Source organism: Octopus sinensis, linkage group LG1, assembly GCF_006345805.1.
Source record: "Octopus sinensis linkage group LG1, ASM634580v1, whole genome shotgun sequence".
Taxonomy (NCBI): Eukaryota; Metazoa; Mollusca; class Cephalopoda; order Octopoda; family Octopodidae; genus Octopus; species Octopus sinensis.
In genome coordinates this window covers 112,562,315-112,578,419 of record NC_042997.1, presented here as the reverse complement: position 1 = coordinate 112,578,419, position 16,105 = coordinate 112,562,315, and the positions used below count along the sequence as shown (strand labels likewise).

General features: G+C 41.0%; 1 protein-coding gene across 1 annotated transcript in view; it reads left to right on the top strand.

Annotated features, from left to right (window-relative positions):
* Nucleotides 1-16,105, top strand: part of LOC115220578 (hydrocephalus-inducing protein-like) — a 175,731-nt gene that overhangs the window by 132,748 nt on the left and 26,878 nt on the right. Inside the window, exons 39-42 of the mRNA XM_029790763.2 lie at nucleotides 1,062-1,202; nucleotides 5,599-5,782; nucleotides 10,534-10,675; nucleotides 15,168-15,245. Of these exons, the coding sequence (XP_029646623.2) occupies nucleotides 1,062-1,202; nucleotides 5,599-5,782; nucleotides 10,534-10,675; nucleotides 15,168-15,245 (545 nt within the window). The remainder of the gene's footprint in view (nucleotides 1-1,061; nucleotides 1,203-5,598; nucleotides 5,783-10,533; nucleotides 10,676-15,167; nucleotides 15,246-16,105) is intronic.

Below are 16,105 nucleotides of genomic sequence, written 5' to 3'. Positions count from 1 at the left end.
CTTACTTCCCTGGGCATGGATACATTGAAACTCCGACGTCTGGCAGCAGACACCCATAAAATTGTTAACCATCTTACAAACAATAACTCTGAGCACCTTTTCAAACTCCACCTGTCTAACACCCGTGGACATATTTACAAAGTCAGAAAACAGCACAGCTCCCATGACTTTCGGAAACATTTTTTCACGCTAAGAGTTGCTGAAGCATGGAACAGACTGCTGGCATCAGTTGTTAGTTGTTGGAGCACTGCATCCTTCAAAACTTCCATGCTTCCTGAGATTCGCCAACACTACACCTGATTTTCTCCCCTCCATACACATGCAAGCATGTATCTGACTCATACACTGTTTATTTTCCAGACATTTGTACATTACTGCATATACTTTATATGCACTTTTTGACAAGTTGTGGTGCACCTGAGTACTGTATACAATAATTTCATTATTATTATTATTATTTATTATTTATTCTCTGTAAGTTTAGTACTTATTCTATTGGGCCCTTTTGCCAAACCGCTAAGTTACGGGGACGTAAATACACCAGCATCGGTTGTCAAGCGATGTTGTGGGGACAAACACAGATACAGAAACATATACACACATGTATATATATATATATATATGTATATACATACACGACTGGCTTCTTTCAGTTTCCGTCTTACCAAATCCACTCACAAGGCTTTGGTCGGCCCGAGGCTATAGTAGAAGACACTTGCCCAAGGTGCCACGCAGTGGGACTGAACCCGGAACCATGTGGTTGGTAAGCAAGCTACTTACCACACAGCCACTCCTACGCCTATATGAGGTAAAACTGATTACATTTACCTTAGCACTTATTTCATTGACCTTGAAAGGATGGAAACACAGTGGACATAGGCTGGACTTGAAATTAGAATATAAAGGAACATCCTCCAACATTTTTACCATTTGTTATCCATCCGCCTTTTCTTTCTGGTATTTAGGCTATAAAATTATAGTTCATCCCTTGTAAATGTTAAACTGCATCTTTTTAATTAAGTCTGATTATAATCCTCTTTTGATATTTCCATATTTCGCAGCAATCAGTCAGCCCTCCGCCACTCGTGTACCCCCCTGTTAAAGAATTAAACATTAAATCTGGAATTGCTGGGGAAGCTGGACTTGTAAGTTGTATCTTACCTGAAGATGTTCTTGTTGAAATTTTAGCTGACCGTCTGCAGGTAAACTATTCATGTTTTATATCCTGTCTAAATTTTTTCCAATGTTACTATTAATAATAAAAATAATAATCCTTTCTACTAAAAGAAACAAGGTCTGAAATTTTGCGGGAGGGGACTAGTCAGTTACATCACCCCCACCCCCACCCCAGTGTTTCACTGGTACTTAATTATCGATCGTGAGAGGATGAAAGGCAAAGCCGACTTTGGTGGAATTTGAACTCAGAACGTAAAGACAGACAAAATCCTGTTAAGTATTTTGCCCCGTGTGCTGACAACTCTACCACCTCGCTGCCTTAACAATAATAATGATAATAATGATTTTAAATTTTGGCACAAGGCCAGCAATTTCAGGGGGAGGAGTTAAGTCAATTACATCAACCCCCAGCGCTCAACTGGCACTTATTTTACTGACCCTGAAAGGGTGAAAGGCAAAGTCGACTTCAGCAGTATTTGAACTTAGAATATGAAGACGACCAAAAGGCTCAATGTAATGATTGTAATAATAGTAATCATCTTCATCATCATCATCGTTTAACGTCTGTTTTCTGCGCTAGCATGGGTTGGACGGTTCGACCGGGGTCTGGGAAGCCAGGGCTGCACCAGGCTTCAGTCTGATCTGGCAGTGTTTCTACAGCTGGATGCCCTTCCTAACGCCAACCACTCCGCGAGGGTAGTGGGTGCTTTTTACATGCCACCTGCACAGGTGCCAGGGGGGTCTGGCATTGGCCACAATCTGTTGGTGCTTTTAACGTGCCACCGGCACAGAAGCCAGTCGAGGCGGCGCTGGCAACGGCCACGTTTGGATGGTGCTTTTTATGTGCCACCGATACAGGTATCACAACTACTATTTCCATTGATATTTGTTTCGATGTTCGTGTACATGCACTTGACTCAACAGGTCTCCTCAAGCACAGCGAGATGTTCCGGGATCCGAGGTACTTTGAATGGGCAGGGGCTATGCGGAACTGGAGCCGGAAGCATCCCGGGTCTTTCCCGGGTAGTAATAATAATAATAATAATAACGATGGTTTCAAATTTTGCCACAAGGGCAGCTATTTTGGGTGAGGGGATGAGTCGATATCATTGCTCCCAGTGTTCTACTGGTACTTATCTTATCGACCCTGAAGGGATGACAGGCAAAGTCAACCTCAACGGAATTTGAACTCAGAATGTAGTGACGAGCGAAATAGTGCTAAGCATTTCGTCCAGTATCTAATGATTCTGTCAGTTCACTGCCTTATATTATAATGATAATAATAATATTAGCTGGTTGATTGGTTGATTTCTCCATTCATGCTTTACATTGTTTTGAGAGTCGGGGGTAGGTGGGGAGTAAAAGAGAGAAGCAAAAAGATTTATTATGTGACGTTCTGGATGGGTGCACAGACTAGGCTTGAGAGCACAGAATGATTAAAGAATGCTATACATACATACACAAGCACTCACACACACACACACACAGAGAAAGAACTATGGAGAATGAGGAGGAAAGTGTGTGTGTATAGATAGATACACAGAAGTGAGAGAGAAAAAGGTAGGCAGTGTGTGTGTGTGAACTTGCCTAATATTGAACCAGTTGTAGTTGTAGTTGTAGCCAATGCCAGTGCCATCTGACTGGCACGTATAAAGTACCGTTCATGTGTTGAGCCTCATGGAGGCAATGACAGGTGACCAAGACCCTTGGTGATACACCGTGCTTGTGTAGACTTGTCAAGCCAAGTAAGACCATAGTTATGACTGATGTCAGTGTGGGGTCAACGACACCTGTGCTGGTGGCACGTAAAAAGCACCCACTACACTATTGGAGTTGTTGGCATTAGGAAGGGCATCCAGCTGTATCTCCTTTACCTCTCAAGTTCAATATGTATGTAGTCTTCCACACTTTATTTCAAAATTTTACCATAAAGGCATAACACAGAGGGAGTAGCTTGCGGGCTGGACGAAAACATTGATGAGATGAATGATGAAGAAGGATGATATTGATGGGAGAAGACAAAAAACGCCTGCTGATTTTTTGCTTCGCTAAAACATTCTTTTTTTTTTATGTAGTATAAACAATTCAAGGTATTAAACCTCTTACTTTAGTTCCATAATTCATTATAAATTGAGGCTCTGAGCCTCTTACAAACAATAAACTCAAAACACAAAACGAAACAACAGACTGAGTCATTAAACCTCTTGCTTTAATATTGATACACAATACGAGGCACTAAGTCTCTTAATTTTTTTGCCCTGCCGTCACCCGATCAGGCTCAGTGCCTCACTCAAGTGCCTCGATGGTGCTAGGTTGGGTTAGGGTTAGTGTAGTCTTCCACACTTATCTGTCTCCCTCCATTTGCTCTCTTCATGTATAGGCAGTCAGTGTCTGCAAGTGGATGATGGGCTCCATACATTGTTAGGGGCTCTCTTGACCTCCTGTCAATCTCTTTTAGCTTTTTCTCTGTCCACTTGAAGATTCCGGCGCCATACTACACTACTGTGACTGCGCACAAGTTGATTGCTGAAATTATGTTTCTGGCATTCGGTTTTGAAGCCAATATTTCTCTTACTTGTCACAGGTGCTCCCTTTTTGTCTTTTCCGTCATGTCATTGTATTTGATTCTTTCTCCCCCAAATATTCCCAAGTATTTATCACTGGATTGAGGTTGAATTGCCTTTGTCATCTCACCACTTGGCAACCCTATACCTTCTGTCCTGACAAGCTTTCCTCATCTCATCACCATGGTAGCACATTTTGAGAGCCCAAACTCCATATTAATATCATTGGAGAAAATCCACACTGACTGGATTAGGCTGTCCAGTTCTGCCTCATTTTTGTGAATAGCTTCAGGTCATCCATGAATAACAAGTGGTCCAGTTTTCCCTTACCTCTTCCCAGATCATACCCCAACTTTGTTTTCTGTAGTATTTCACTCAAGGGGATCATTCCCAGCACAAAGATCAGTGGGGACACACTGTTCGCCTGGAAGATTCCTCTCTTGATCTTCACCTCACCTAATACTTGATTCCCTGCTGTCAATTCCATTCTCCACCATTTCATACTGTTCTTTATAAGGCTTCCCATATTTTCTACTACTCCATACATTTCCACTGTTCATATTATCCAGAAGTGTGCTATCATATCCTCTGCTTTTCGATAGTCAACTCATGCCATGCTCAGGTTTGTGTGTCTTCTCTTGCAGTTTCTCATTATTAGATTATTGGCTAAGAGCTGATCCTTCATTCCCCGACTCTTCTTTCAGCACCCTTTTCTGTTCAGTAAGTAGCAGCCCACTTTTTTCTAAGTATCTGTACAGTTCACCGGCCAAAGCACCTGACATTAGTTCCCACATTAGCGGAAGACATATTATTGGTTGGAAGTTGGATGCAACATTTCCCTTTTCAGGATCCGTGGCACATAACAATGTCTTTCCCATTTTCGTCCAGCTGGGTGCTGCACCTTCCTGCAAGCACTCATCTGGCTGTTTCACTATCCTTTCATGGATACCTGTCAATTTCGTCATCCAATAACCTTGGACCCCGCCTGGTCCTGAATCCTCCTCATCATCATCACCATCATACAGTAGTCTTACTTTTATCACTTGCTTTCACTGCACTACCGAGCGCAGCTCTGTGTGCCTTGGGTATGTACTGTAGTTTGTTGTGATGCTCTTATGGTTATTGTAGTGAAAGTAACCATAAGCATGTGTGCAGTGCCTAGTAGTGTTATTTTCTGATGGTTATTTATACTTCTTAGCCCTGGTGTTTTTGTTGAATATTTTTTTTTATCCTACTATGATAGGAATTGTTTCTATTTTTAGTCTCCACATTCGAGTTACCTCTATTTCCAGATCTTTGTATTTTGGAAGTTTCTCCATTCGTTTTAGAAAAACATTGTCATCTGTTGGTATTGATACATCAATTAGAAAGCGTTGTTGTTGCTGTTGCTGTTGAGCGAACGGTCTTCGTCTCAGAGCTTGCAAGATGGGAGAAATCCGAAACATGGTCCTTTGCTATTCGTAAGACCCGCAGAAGAGAAAGCAGGTCAACCCTCGACACCGAGAGTATCAACGGATGGATGAATGTGCATCTAGGCTCAGCGGTTGCGTAGGAAGTTGGGGACAAGAAACAGGAAGAAAGAGTGAGAGAAAGTTGGAGTGAAAGAGTACAACAGGGGTTGCCACCATCCCCTGCCGAAGCCTCATGGAGCTTTAGGTGTTTTTGCTCAATAAACACACACAACGCCCGGTCTGGGAATCGAAACCGCGAGTCCACTGCCCTAACCACTGGGCCATTGCGCCTCCACTTGCTGTTGCTGCTGCAGTTGTTGTTGTTTGGATGTAAAGTGGTGGATGTAAAGAAAGCAGAGAAGCTAAAAGCCCTTTAATATTTGTTTTATAATTGCAATTTCTTTCAGATGCCTGACTGTCACAAAGGTGTTGTCATTGATAGTCTTGAAAGTGTGTTCAGTCCCAGCTTCCAGTTGCTTGAACAGGTCATCCTTAAAGCCTTTAATAACAGACGGTACATTTTTCATATCAGCCTCAGACTTGATTTCCATACTTACCAAAACAGGAAAAAAGAATTAAAAGAACAAGAAGGTTAGTATATTGTTTAATAGTTCTTCAGGCCTAGCTGTGGTGTTTAAGAAGTTTGATTTGCACCCATGTGGCTCTTGGTTGAGTTCCACCATGTGGCATCTTGGGCAAGTGTTTTCTACTACAGCCTTGAGTCAACAAATGCTTTGAGAGTGAATTGGGTAGATAGAAATTGTATGAAGCCTGTTGTGTGTGTGTGTATATATATATCATCATCATCATTTAATGTCCGTTACCCATGCTGGAATGGGTTGGACAGTGTTATCAGAACTGGCAAGCCTGGGGGGAGGGCAGGGCTGCATCAGACCCTGGTCTGATTTGACATGGTTTCTACAGCTCGATACCCTTTCTAATGCCAACCACTTTACAGAATGTGCCGAATGCTTTTATGTGGAACTTCTTGTGTGTCCATAACTTGCACTGGGTACCCTGTATGGAGTTCCTGCCTACACCTTTCCTATATATTGAACAGGTCCACCTACCTGAGTGGGGTAGAAGAGTCCAGTTTGCTGAACATTGTTGTAGAGCTGAAAATGAGGTAATTTCTACTCTTCTCCTCCGGAAGCCATCTGCTCACGATACCAGAGGGTGCACACTCTCCTACCCTGATGTAATCTCCAGGGATACAGGCATCCAGCAACAGGACCTCCGTAATGCTATGATGGACTGTGAAGTTTGGTGTAATATAGTAAATTCCATTGTCTCGACCACGGTCGAACAATGATGATGATGAGTCTTTGCTAAGTTAAGCTTCAGGCCCTTAGATTCTAGGCTTTTTTTCCACACCTAAAATTTTTCTTCTAGCTCTGATATGGAATCTGCTATGAGGGCTAGTTCATCAGCATATAGTAGTTCCCAGGGGTTTCTGGTCTTGAATTCCTCTGTTACAGCCTGGAAAGCAATGATGAGAAAGATGGGACTAAGGACTGAGCTTGATGAACCCCTACCTGTACACCAAATTCTTCACTGTATTCGTGGTTAACTCTCACCTTACTGACAGCATCTTTGTACATGCCCTGTACACTTTCATCAGCCCCTTATCTATCCCTAGCTTCCTCAGAGACCACCATATCACAACAGGGATCATTTTCTCTAGACCAGTTAATGCCAAGTATAATGGCTTATTCTAAGCAAATTACTTCTTTTGCAGTGGCCTAACTATGAAAATAGCATCACTAGTGCTTCTTCCCTGGACAAAGCTGCACTGCATTTTGTGTAGCTTAATTCTGCTCCTTATATACTGGACAATAAATCTCTCTGTAATTTTCATCACCTGGTCCAAGAGTTTAATGCCTCTGTAATCGCTTCTGTCTAACACATCACTTTTAGTCTTGTAACAGCTAACAATTATGCTGCTATGCCAGTCACTGGGTATTACACCTTGAATGACCTGGTTATTTATGCAGGTGACCAGCCCATATCTCCTACCTTACTGGATATTTTGAGCATCTCAGCTGTGATTCTGGATGAACCAAGGGTTTTCCCAGTTTCATTACTTTTAACTGCTTTATCTACCATACTACTGTCCCCTAGGATAGCTGGTCCATCTGTTGGGCTCACATGAAAGTGACTCCCTTTATTCCATTCATTCTCTACATTCAACAGTCTCACATAGTAACTTTTCCACACCATTGTCCCTCTGCAAATACTTCTCTCTTACAGTATCCCGATTCTCACTAACACTCTAGTCTGACAGGGACTTTGCTCCAGCAACAAATTTGGTCTGTTGTCCTTAGTAGATTGTTCTGTAGGAATATATATGTATATATTAAACCAAATAAAGAAACCCCCTCCCCATTGATAAATCTAAATAACAAAGTGAACTCAGTGATAAAAAATCTGCCCATGGGGAAGGACCTTCTACTGCCATGTTCTTAATGATAAAATTAACCTCTCTGTCTATATATCTACCCTCTTTGTAATGTTGGCAAATGAAATAAGTATATAAATGTACATTGTCTATTTAATTAAACGTAAAAAGCCCCATCTGAATGTGTCTGATGCCAGCGCCACCTGACTGGCATCCGTGTTGGTGACACGTAAAAAGCACCAACCGATCGTGGCCATTAGCCAGCCTCCCCTGGCACTTGTGCCAGTGGCATGTAAAAAGCACCCACTACACTCATGGAGTGGTTGGCGTTAGGAAGGGCATCCAGCTGTAGAAACACTGCCAGATCAGACTGGAGCCTGGTGCAGCCTCCTGGCTTCCCAGACCCTGGTCAAACCGTCCGACCCATGCTAGCACAGAAAACGGACGTTAAACAATGATGATGATGATGATATTTGATAAGATGAGATTCATCATTGAAACCGGTAATATTTTCATTATATAATTGTAAAAATCATTTTATTAGATTCCTTCTTAACTTGAAATGTCTTAGATTCACTTCTGTGCTTTTTCCACCTCCATCTTATATACATACATATATGGTTGGCATCCGGAAGGGCATCCAGCTGTAAAAACCTTGCCAAAACTGACCTTGCTTGTGCTTGTGCCATGTAAAAAGTACTAAGTCCACTGTGCTGATTGGTTGGCATTGGGAAGGGCATCTTTCCAAAACAGTCACAGAAGTCTGGTGCAGGCTTCTGTCTGACCGGCTCCTGTCAAACTGTCCCACTCATGCTAGCATGAAAGGCGGATGTTAAACAACAATGATGATGATGATGATAATATGTATATATATTTACATATGATGATGGTACTTGTGCCTGTGCTAGTAGGGTGCCAAGAGCACCATCTGAGCGTGATTGTTGCCAGAGCGGCTAACTGGCTTCTGTGCTGGTGGCATGTAACAGGGCACCATTCGAGCGTGATCGTTACTAGCATTGCCTTACTGGCACCTGTGCCAGTGACATGTGTAAAAAGATTCGAGCGAGGTTGTTGCCAGTACCACCTAACCGACCCTCGTGCTGATGACACGTAAAAAGCACCCACTACACTCTCAGAGTGGTTGGCATTAGGCAGGGCATCCAGCTGTAGAAATTCTGCCAGATCAAGATTGGAACCTGGTGTGGCTGTCTGGTTCGCCAGCCCTCAGTCAAAATCGTCCAATCCATGCTAGCATGGAAAGCGGACATTAAACGATGATAATGATGATGGAATCTGTTGTCAAAGATAACTCATGAGTGTTCGGTTGTTGCTGAATGCCCTGCGCAAATGATTTGTTTATAGTGCTCCAATGTAAGTGTTTACAGAGGGGGGGGTGCTAAGCAGTGATAAGTGAAATTGTAATGTTATTATTAATCTGTTATCAGCCCTTTGACTGAGGGCTGGCGAACCAGATGGCCGCACCAGGCTCGAATCTTGATCTGGTAGAGTTTCTACAGCTGGATACCCTTCCTAATGCCAACCGCCCCGAGAGTGTAGTGGATGCTTTTTACGTGCCACCGGCACATGGGCCAGTCAGGCAGTACAGGCAATGGCCACACTCGAATCTTTTACACATTCCACTGGCACAGGTGCCAGTAAGGCGACGTTGGGAGAATTTATCCTGTTTGTTTACAAATGTTGTGTATACACCTAGATCAGCTTGCAGTGCCACCTACCCAAGAGGAGATAACTACTCCGAAATGCTAGCATCTCACATTCTGGGTAGGTGGCGCTATGAGCTGATCTAGTTGTATACAACCATTTGTTATCAAACAGGATATATTTTCCATGACAAAACGCAGTGAGCAGCTTGTTTTCCAGTTCGAACATGCATCAAGCATATTTGGACTGACAATAACATTACAATTAGCTCACTGTCTCCATGAAATTGACCTTTAGAGAAATTGAGTCAAATTTTTGGAGTAAAGATTGTCTGCCAACATAACATGGCAGTCCAGGTTTAGGACTAATGTTGCTGTAATTTAACTCCAGGAGACATTGTCTCCAGCTGGCTATACGACATGATCTGTGTCCTTATATTTTCGAACAAGGGAATCTAGCACCCCACTCAGCTCAAAACAATATCTGTGTATCGCGATTTTCAGGTTATTTTCTTTCATCAGCACAGAATAATTGTTTGGCTAGAGGTGGCACTGCCAAATTCCCATTCGAAATATATAGTTTTCAAAGTGACAACTAGTCACTGATCTATAAATTAAAAAATCACTATTTTTAAATCTCACAAAGAGAGATATTCAGCAACAGTACTTTGGAGTAAAGATTATTATAGTAATTTTCTAAAAGAAATCTGTTTTAATCTCCTGTTTAAACCTCACATCTGAGCCTAAGTTTATCAAATTCTGATTGTAAACTATTCATCATCATCATTATCATCGAAAGCGGACATTAAACGATGATGATGAATTGTTTACAATCAGAATTTGATAAAATTTGACTCAGATGTGAGGTTTAAACAGGAGATTAAAACAGATTTCTTTTAGAAAATTACTATTTCTTAAATCTCACAATGAGAGATATTCAGCAACAGCACTTTGGAATAAAGATTGTTTGCCAACATAACATGGCATTACTGGTTTAGGATGAATGTTGCTGTAATTTGTAGCCCCAGGAGACATGATCTCCGGCTGACTATACAACATGATCTGTGTCCTTATATTTTTGAACAAGGGAATCTAGCACCCCCACTCAGCTCAAAATAATATATGTGTCCTAAACCAGGACTGCCATGTTATGGTGGCAAACAATCTTTACTACAAAGTGCTGTTGTTGAATATCTCTTGTGAGATTTTAAAATAGTAATTTTCTAAGTTTGTATTTGTTAGTGGAAAACTGTTTGATATTTAATGATTAATATATTCTTTAGAAAAGCAGAAGATTCTAGAAGACGAACTGGAGAGGAAATGGATCGAAGAAATGTCTGAGGGCGAGTATGATGCAATGTCCGAGGAACAAAGGGCCCGAGTAGAAGGCCGATTAATGGTAATAAAGAAAAATAGGATGAGCAGGTAAGTTGTTTGCAGTGGAAAGACTTAATGCTTTACCTATCTATGTCATTAGTCACTACCTCTTCCTCCCATCATATATGACAACTAACTGGCACCCCGTAGGTTACAATAATGAGGGTTCCAATTGATCCAGTCAACGGAACAGCCTGCATGTAAAACTAATGTGCAAGTGGCTGAGTACTCCACAGAGACTCATACCCTTAATGTAGTTCTTTGGGAGATTCAGCGTGACATAGGTGCGACAAGGCTGGCCCTTTGAATTACAGGTACAACTCAGAGTTGTCAGCTGAGTGAAATAAAGTATTTTGCTCAAAAACAAAATGCGCCATTGGGAATTGAACTCTTGGCCTTATAGTCATGAGCTTAATATCCTAACCACTAAGCCATGCACCTTCACATATGATAACTAGTACATCCTTGAGCCTATGGCTTGTCACAACACCTTTCAGCTTCCATAGCTTCCTTTGGTAGATTGTCTTTTGTTTCAGCAACTCTCCCCTGTGCTGTGGTAAGTTGTCTGCTCTGTCACTTGTTATTACAGGTATCGGATCTCTTATCCAGCAACTTTGGGTCCAGAGGTGGCCCGAATTTCTGGATTTTTTTGATTTCTGGACACAGGCTAAACATATATACCAAAAATATAAAATAAACAATGAAAAGTAGAGAACAGAATTGTATAACATATACAGATTAATACATTTCTAAAACAGGGTCTGTTTGGTCTGGTGTCATGTGATGCATATGCCATGGAAACCAAAACAAAGTGACTGTGTGGAAAATTACTACAGCCCGTGAAATTCAAAGCTAGCCAGTTTAAAAAATAGCTGGATATCAGGTAATTCTGGATTTCTAGATTCTGGATAAGAGGTTCGGTACCTTTATAATCACCAGAAACTCTTAAGATCCATCAAAGTAGTAGTTGGATCGTTGTAACGTCCGCTCAGTATCACAGTATAATTGCTATATCAGCACAGACATGACTTTCAACACATTTGACTTTTACTCTTGACCTCCCTCTGTCGACCAGCTACTGGTCTATTTATAATGGCTGGCTACTATCACTTTTTACCGGGAGGGGTGTACAGTTTCACTATACAGCAGTATATGAAGGAGGAGTTGTATTTAGTTTTATTTACATAAAGATTGAATCATGATTTGATTACAAGAAAATAATGAAAAAGAAGTGAAAAAGTGTGGGATTAAGTAGCAGAAGATGGTGGGGAGGGTGTTGACCCAGATGGCATGGTCAGCCATCCCTTGCAGACATGTCTGCGATGTGTTGTCATGGAGATTCACCAGCAACATTCACTGCAGCAAACCTCCTTCCCCAACCTTATGAGGCTCGGATACACAACAGTCATCCTGATTTTGCAGAGGAAATCAGCAGTGTGGTGTCCAAGAACACCTGAAGTCTTGATGGCTTCCAGGACACAAACTGATTGCAGCTGGTCAAGCTCCGTTATTCAATTTTCTCTCCTCAGCATTACAGGTGATGATACTTGGGTTTATAATTTGTGTTTCATTGAAGAAAAATAACTTCATCTTTGTGAAACCGGATTATTGTGTAATACTTTGACTGAGACCGAGACCTCTGGAGATATCCTGTGACTTCGAAGACCCAACAAATGAAGTGAATCCATGGGTCACAGGACGGCCTGCTGTGCTAACCTTGGATCGTAGAATCACCCGCTGTTCTTGAGGAGACCTATTGAGTCAAGTATGTTAACATCAACATCAATATGAAAAGCAAATGGAAATTGTAGTTAAGATACCCGTACCAGTGACACGTTAAAAGCACCAATGTGGCAGTTGCCAGCGCCGCCTGACTGGCGTCTGTGTCGGTGACATGTAAAAGCACCAACCGATCATGGCCGTTTGCCAGCCTCATCTGGCCCCTGTGCTGGTGACATGTAAAAAGAACCCACTACACTCACGGAGTGGTTGGCGTTAGGAAGGGTATCCAGCTGTAGAAACACTGCCAGATCAGACAGGAGCCTGGTGCAGCCTCCTGGCTTCCCAGACCCCGGTCGAACCGTTCAACCCATGCAAGCATGGAAAACGGATGTTAAACGATGATGATGATGATGACGACTTTGAACAGGCTTGAAATGTATGAAATAGTGAAGGTGGATGGGAGGCAGATTGCTCATGCATCCAAAATCATCCTTCAGTCACCTCACACCAATAAACAAGTCAACTTTATTGAGTTACAAAATTGTAGGTTATCATTATCATTATAGGTGCAGGATGGTTGTGTGGTAAGAAGCATGCTTCCCATTCTCATGGTTCTCGGTTGAGTCCCACTAAGTGGCACTATGGGCAGGTGTCTTCTGCAATAGCTTCAGATAGACAACAACCTTGTAAATGGAAATAGGAAGAAAGCCCATCATATATATATATTTCTTTACTGCCCACAAGGGGCTAAACATAGAGGGGACAAACAAGGACAGACAAAGGGATTAAGTCGATTACATTGACCCCAGTGCGAAACTGGTACTTAATTTATCGACCCTGATAGGATGAAAAGCAAAGTTGACATCGGCAGAATTTGAACTCAGAAAGTAACAACAGACGAAATACTGCTAAGCATTTCACCCAGTGCGCTAATGTTTCTGCCAGCTCGCACCTAACATATATATATATTATATATATATATGCCATGTGTGTGTCATTGTGCTTGTATTTGTCCCCACAACTGCTTGACAACCAGTGTTGGTGTGTTTACATCCCCCGTAACCTAGTGGATCAACAAAAGAAACTGATAAAGTAAGTTCCAAACTTTACAAAAAATAGTTACTGGAGTAGATTCATTTGACTACAAATTGTACAAAGTAGTGCTCCAGCATGGCCGCAGTTTAATGACTGATGCAAATAGAGAAAAAAAAATGACTTAACATCCGTCTTCCATGCTGGCTGAGTTGGATGATGTAACACATAGGTTCCCAAAGTGGGTGCTACTCCCCCCCCCAGTGGGTGTTGAGATGGTTCAGATGGGCCTAAGGTGATGGTGGGGGGTGGTAGAGAAAATGGAGGCGTTGGGAGGAAGGCAGTGGATTGGGGGATGCTATGAATTTATTATAATATTATAGTATTATATACAAATTATATAATATTATATTAAATATCAAATGATTCATGGTATACATAAATTAGTAAAATGTAAGATTTATTTATACATAAAAATAGGGGTCGGGCGCTGAGGGGTGCAGTGGCCCAAAAAGTCTGAGAACTTCTGATGTAACATGATCCAATGAGCTGAAGAATTATGGCGAGCTCCATTGTCTGTTTTGGCATGGTTTCTGCAGCTCAATTCCCTGCTAATGCTAAACACTTTGTTGAGTGTATTGAGTACTTTTTTCTCATTTCTGAGGAAGGAGGGGGGTAGGAGGAGCTAAGGAAGGAAGGTGAGGTGAAAGAAATAAGAGTGGCTCAGGAAGGTTGGTGGAAAAGGAAGTAGGGGAGCTGAGGAAGGAGGGAAGCAAAGGAGCTAGGAGCTAAGGAAGGAGGGGAGTAAGAATAGGTGTGGCTGAGGAAGGTTGGAGGGAAAGGAAGTAAGTGGGGCTGAGGAAGGAGGGAAGCAAAGGAAGTAGGAGGTGGAGAAAGAATAGGAGTGGCTCAGGAAGGTTGAAAGGAAAGGAAGGTAGGAGGAGCTAAGGAATGAGGATGAGAAAGAAATAGGAGTGGCTAAGGAAGGTTGGAGGGAAAGGAAGTAGGTGGGACTGAGGAAGGAGGGAGGCAAAGGAGATAGGAGGTGGAGAAAGAATAGGAGTGGCTCAGGAAGGTTGAAAGGAAAGGAGGCGAATGAGGTAGGAGGAGCTAAGGAATGAGGGTGAGAAAGAAATAGGAGTGGCTCAGGAAGGTGGAAGTGATAATTGGTTGTAAGAGGAAGGAAGGAGTATAATAACAGTGTTGGTAAATCAGAAAATGTGGAGATAATGTGCAGCTTGGTGAAGGGAAAGTATTGTAGAATGAGAGAGATGGCTGTCAGAGGTATTTGAAGATGACTATAATGAGTCGAGGACAAAGGGGGAGAGAGAGAGACTGTGAACAGCAGACATGAGAAGGTGATAAGAATGATTAGAAAATAAAAGAGTGTATTAACCCTTTTGATACCAACCTGGCTGAAACTGGCTCTGGTCTGAGTACAAATGTCTTGTTTTCATAAGTTTTGAATTAAAATCTTCCACCAAACCTCAGCCACAATTTATGTTCCTAACACTAGCTTAATAATAACTAAGTTATTTTACTAAATTCTTTGTTATATTTAAAGTAATTGAAAGAAACACAGAGCATCTCAACAGAAATACGGTAACAAAAGGGTTAAAGATGAGGTACAGCTGTCCTAAGATGTAGCTCATAGAATTGTGATGAGGGTTAAACTCGAAACATTTGAGGAGGCGAAAATATACACGGACGTGTTATTGACATCTAATGTTACTGTATATAACTGAAGTAGTTTGAAGTGATTATCTGCATTCGTTTGTTCTTTTAGGGAAGTTAAAGAGAAAGAAGAAAGAGAACGTAAAGAACGAGAAATGCAGGAAGCTGAAAACCGGCGCCTAATGGAAATGTAATTTGTTTTCTCTGATTTTATGTAGAACAGTATTTCATATGCACCGTGTTCTGCCATTTTACATTCATGCTTTGTTTTTCACCTGTATATACCCTGTATATTTACACATCTTGAATATTGCTTAAGTCATGAAATTTAGACACTTGGTGAATGGAAGTAGGCGAAGGCTGTGTAGTTAATAATTTCACTTCCTGCAGTGGCATTGGATCTGGATCCACACAGGAATTTCACTTCTTACATGGTTTCAGATTCAGCCCCACTGCACAGCGCCATGGGCAAGTGAGTTCCATGACAGCCCTGAGTTGGTCACCACTTTGCGAGTGAATATGTTAAAAAGAAACTGAAAGAAGACACACACACACACACATATATATAATAATAATATTAGGGAGTAAATCCAAACTTACAGGGAAAAATTAGATTTAGGATTAAATCAAATTTCACAGTATAAATATAAATTAAGTTAGAGATAAAACCACTATTAGGCAAATCAAACAGTGAAAAACATAAACCAAAACATAAAAATAAATATAATTAATATAATATATAAAATATAAAATTTAAAATTTAATTTATATTTATAAATTTTTATAATCTTTTATATTTTTAAAATTTTATAAATTTTAAAACTTTTAATTTTTTAAATTTATTAATAATTTATAAATTTTTTTTTAAACTATCAAAAAGTATTAAAATGTTCAATATAATATAATAAGTAAAACCACTACATAGGTTTCATGGCCATAACCCAATTTGAATTACAATTAATTTAAATTCATTTAAAAATTCGAATTATAATTATAGTCAATCTTCAATAAATTTTATTGATAGAGAAAATTTTAGATCTTAATTATTAT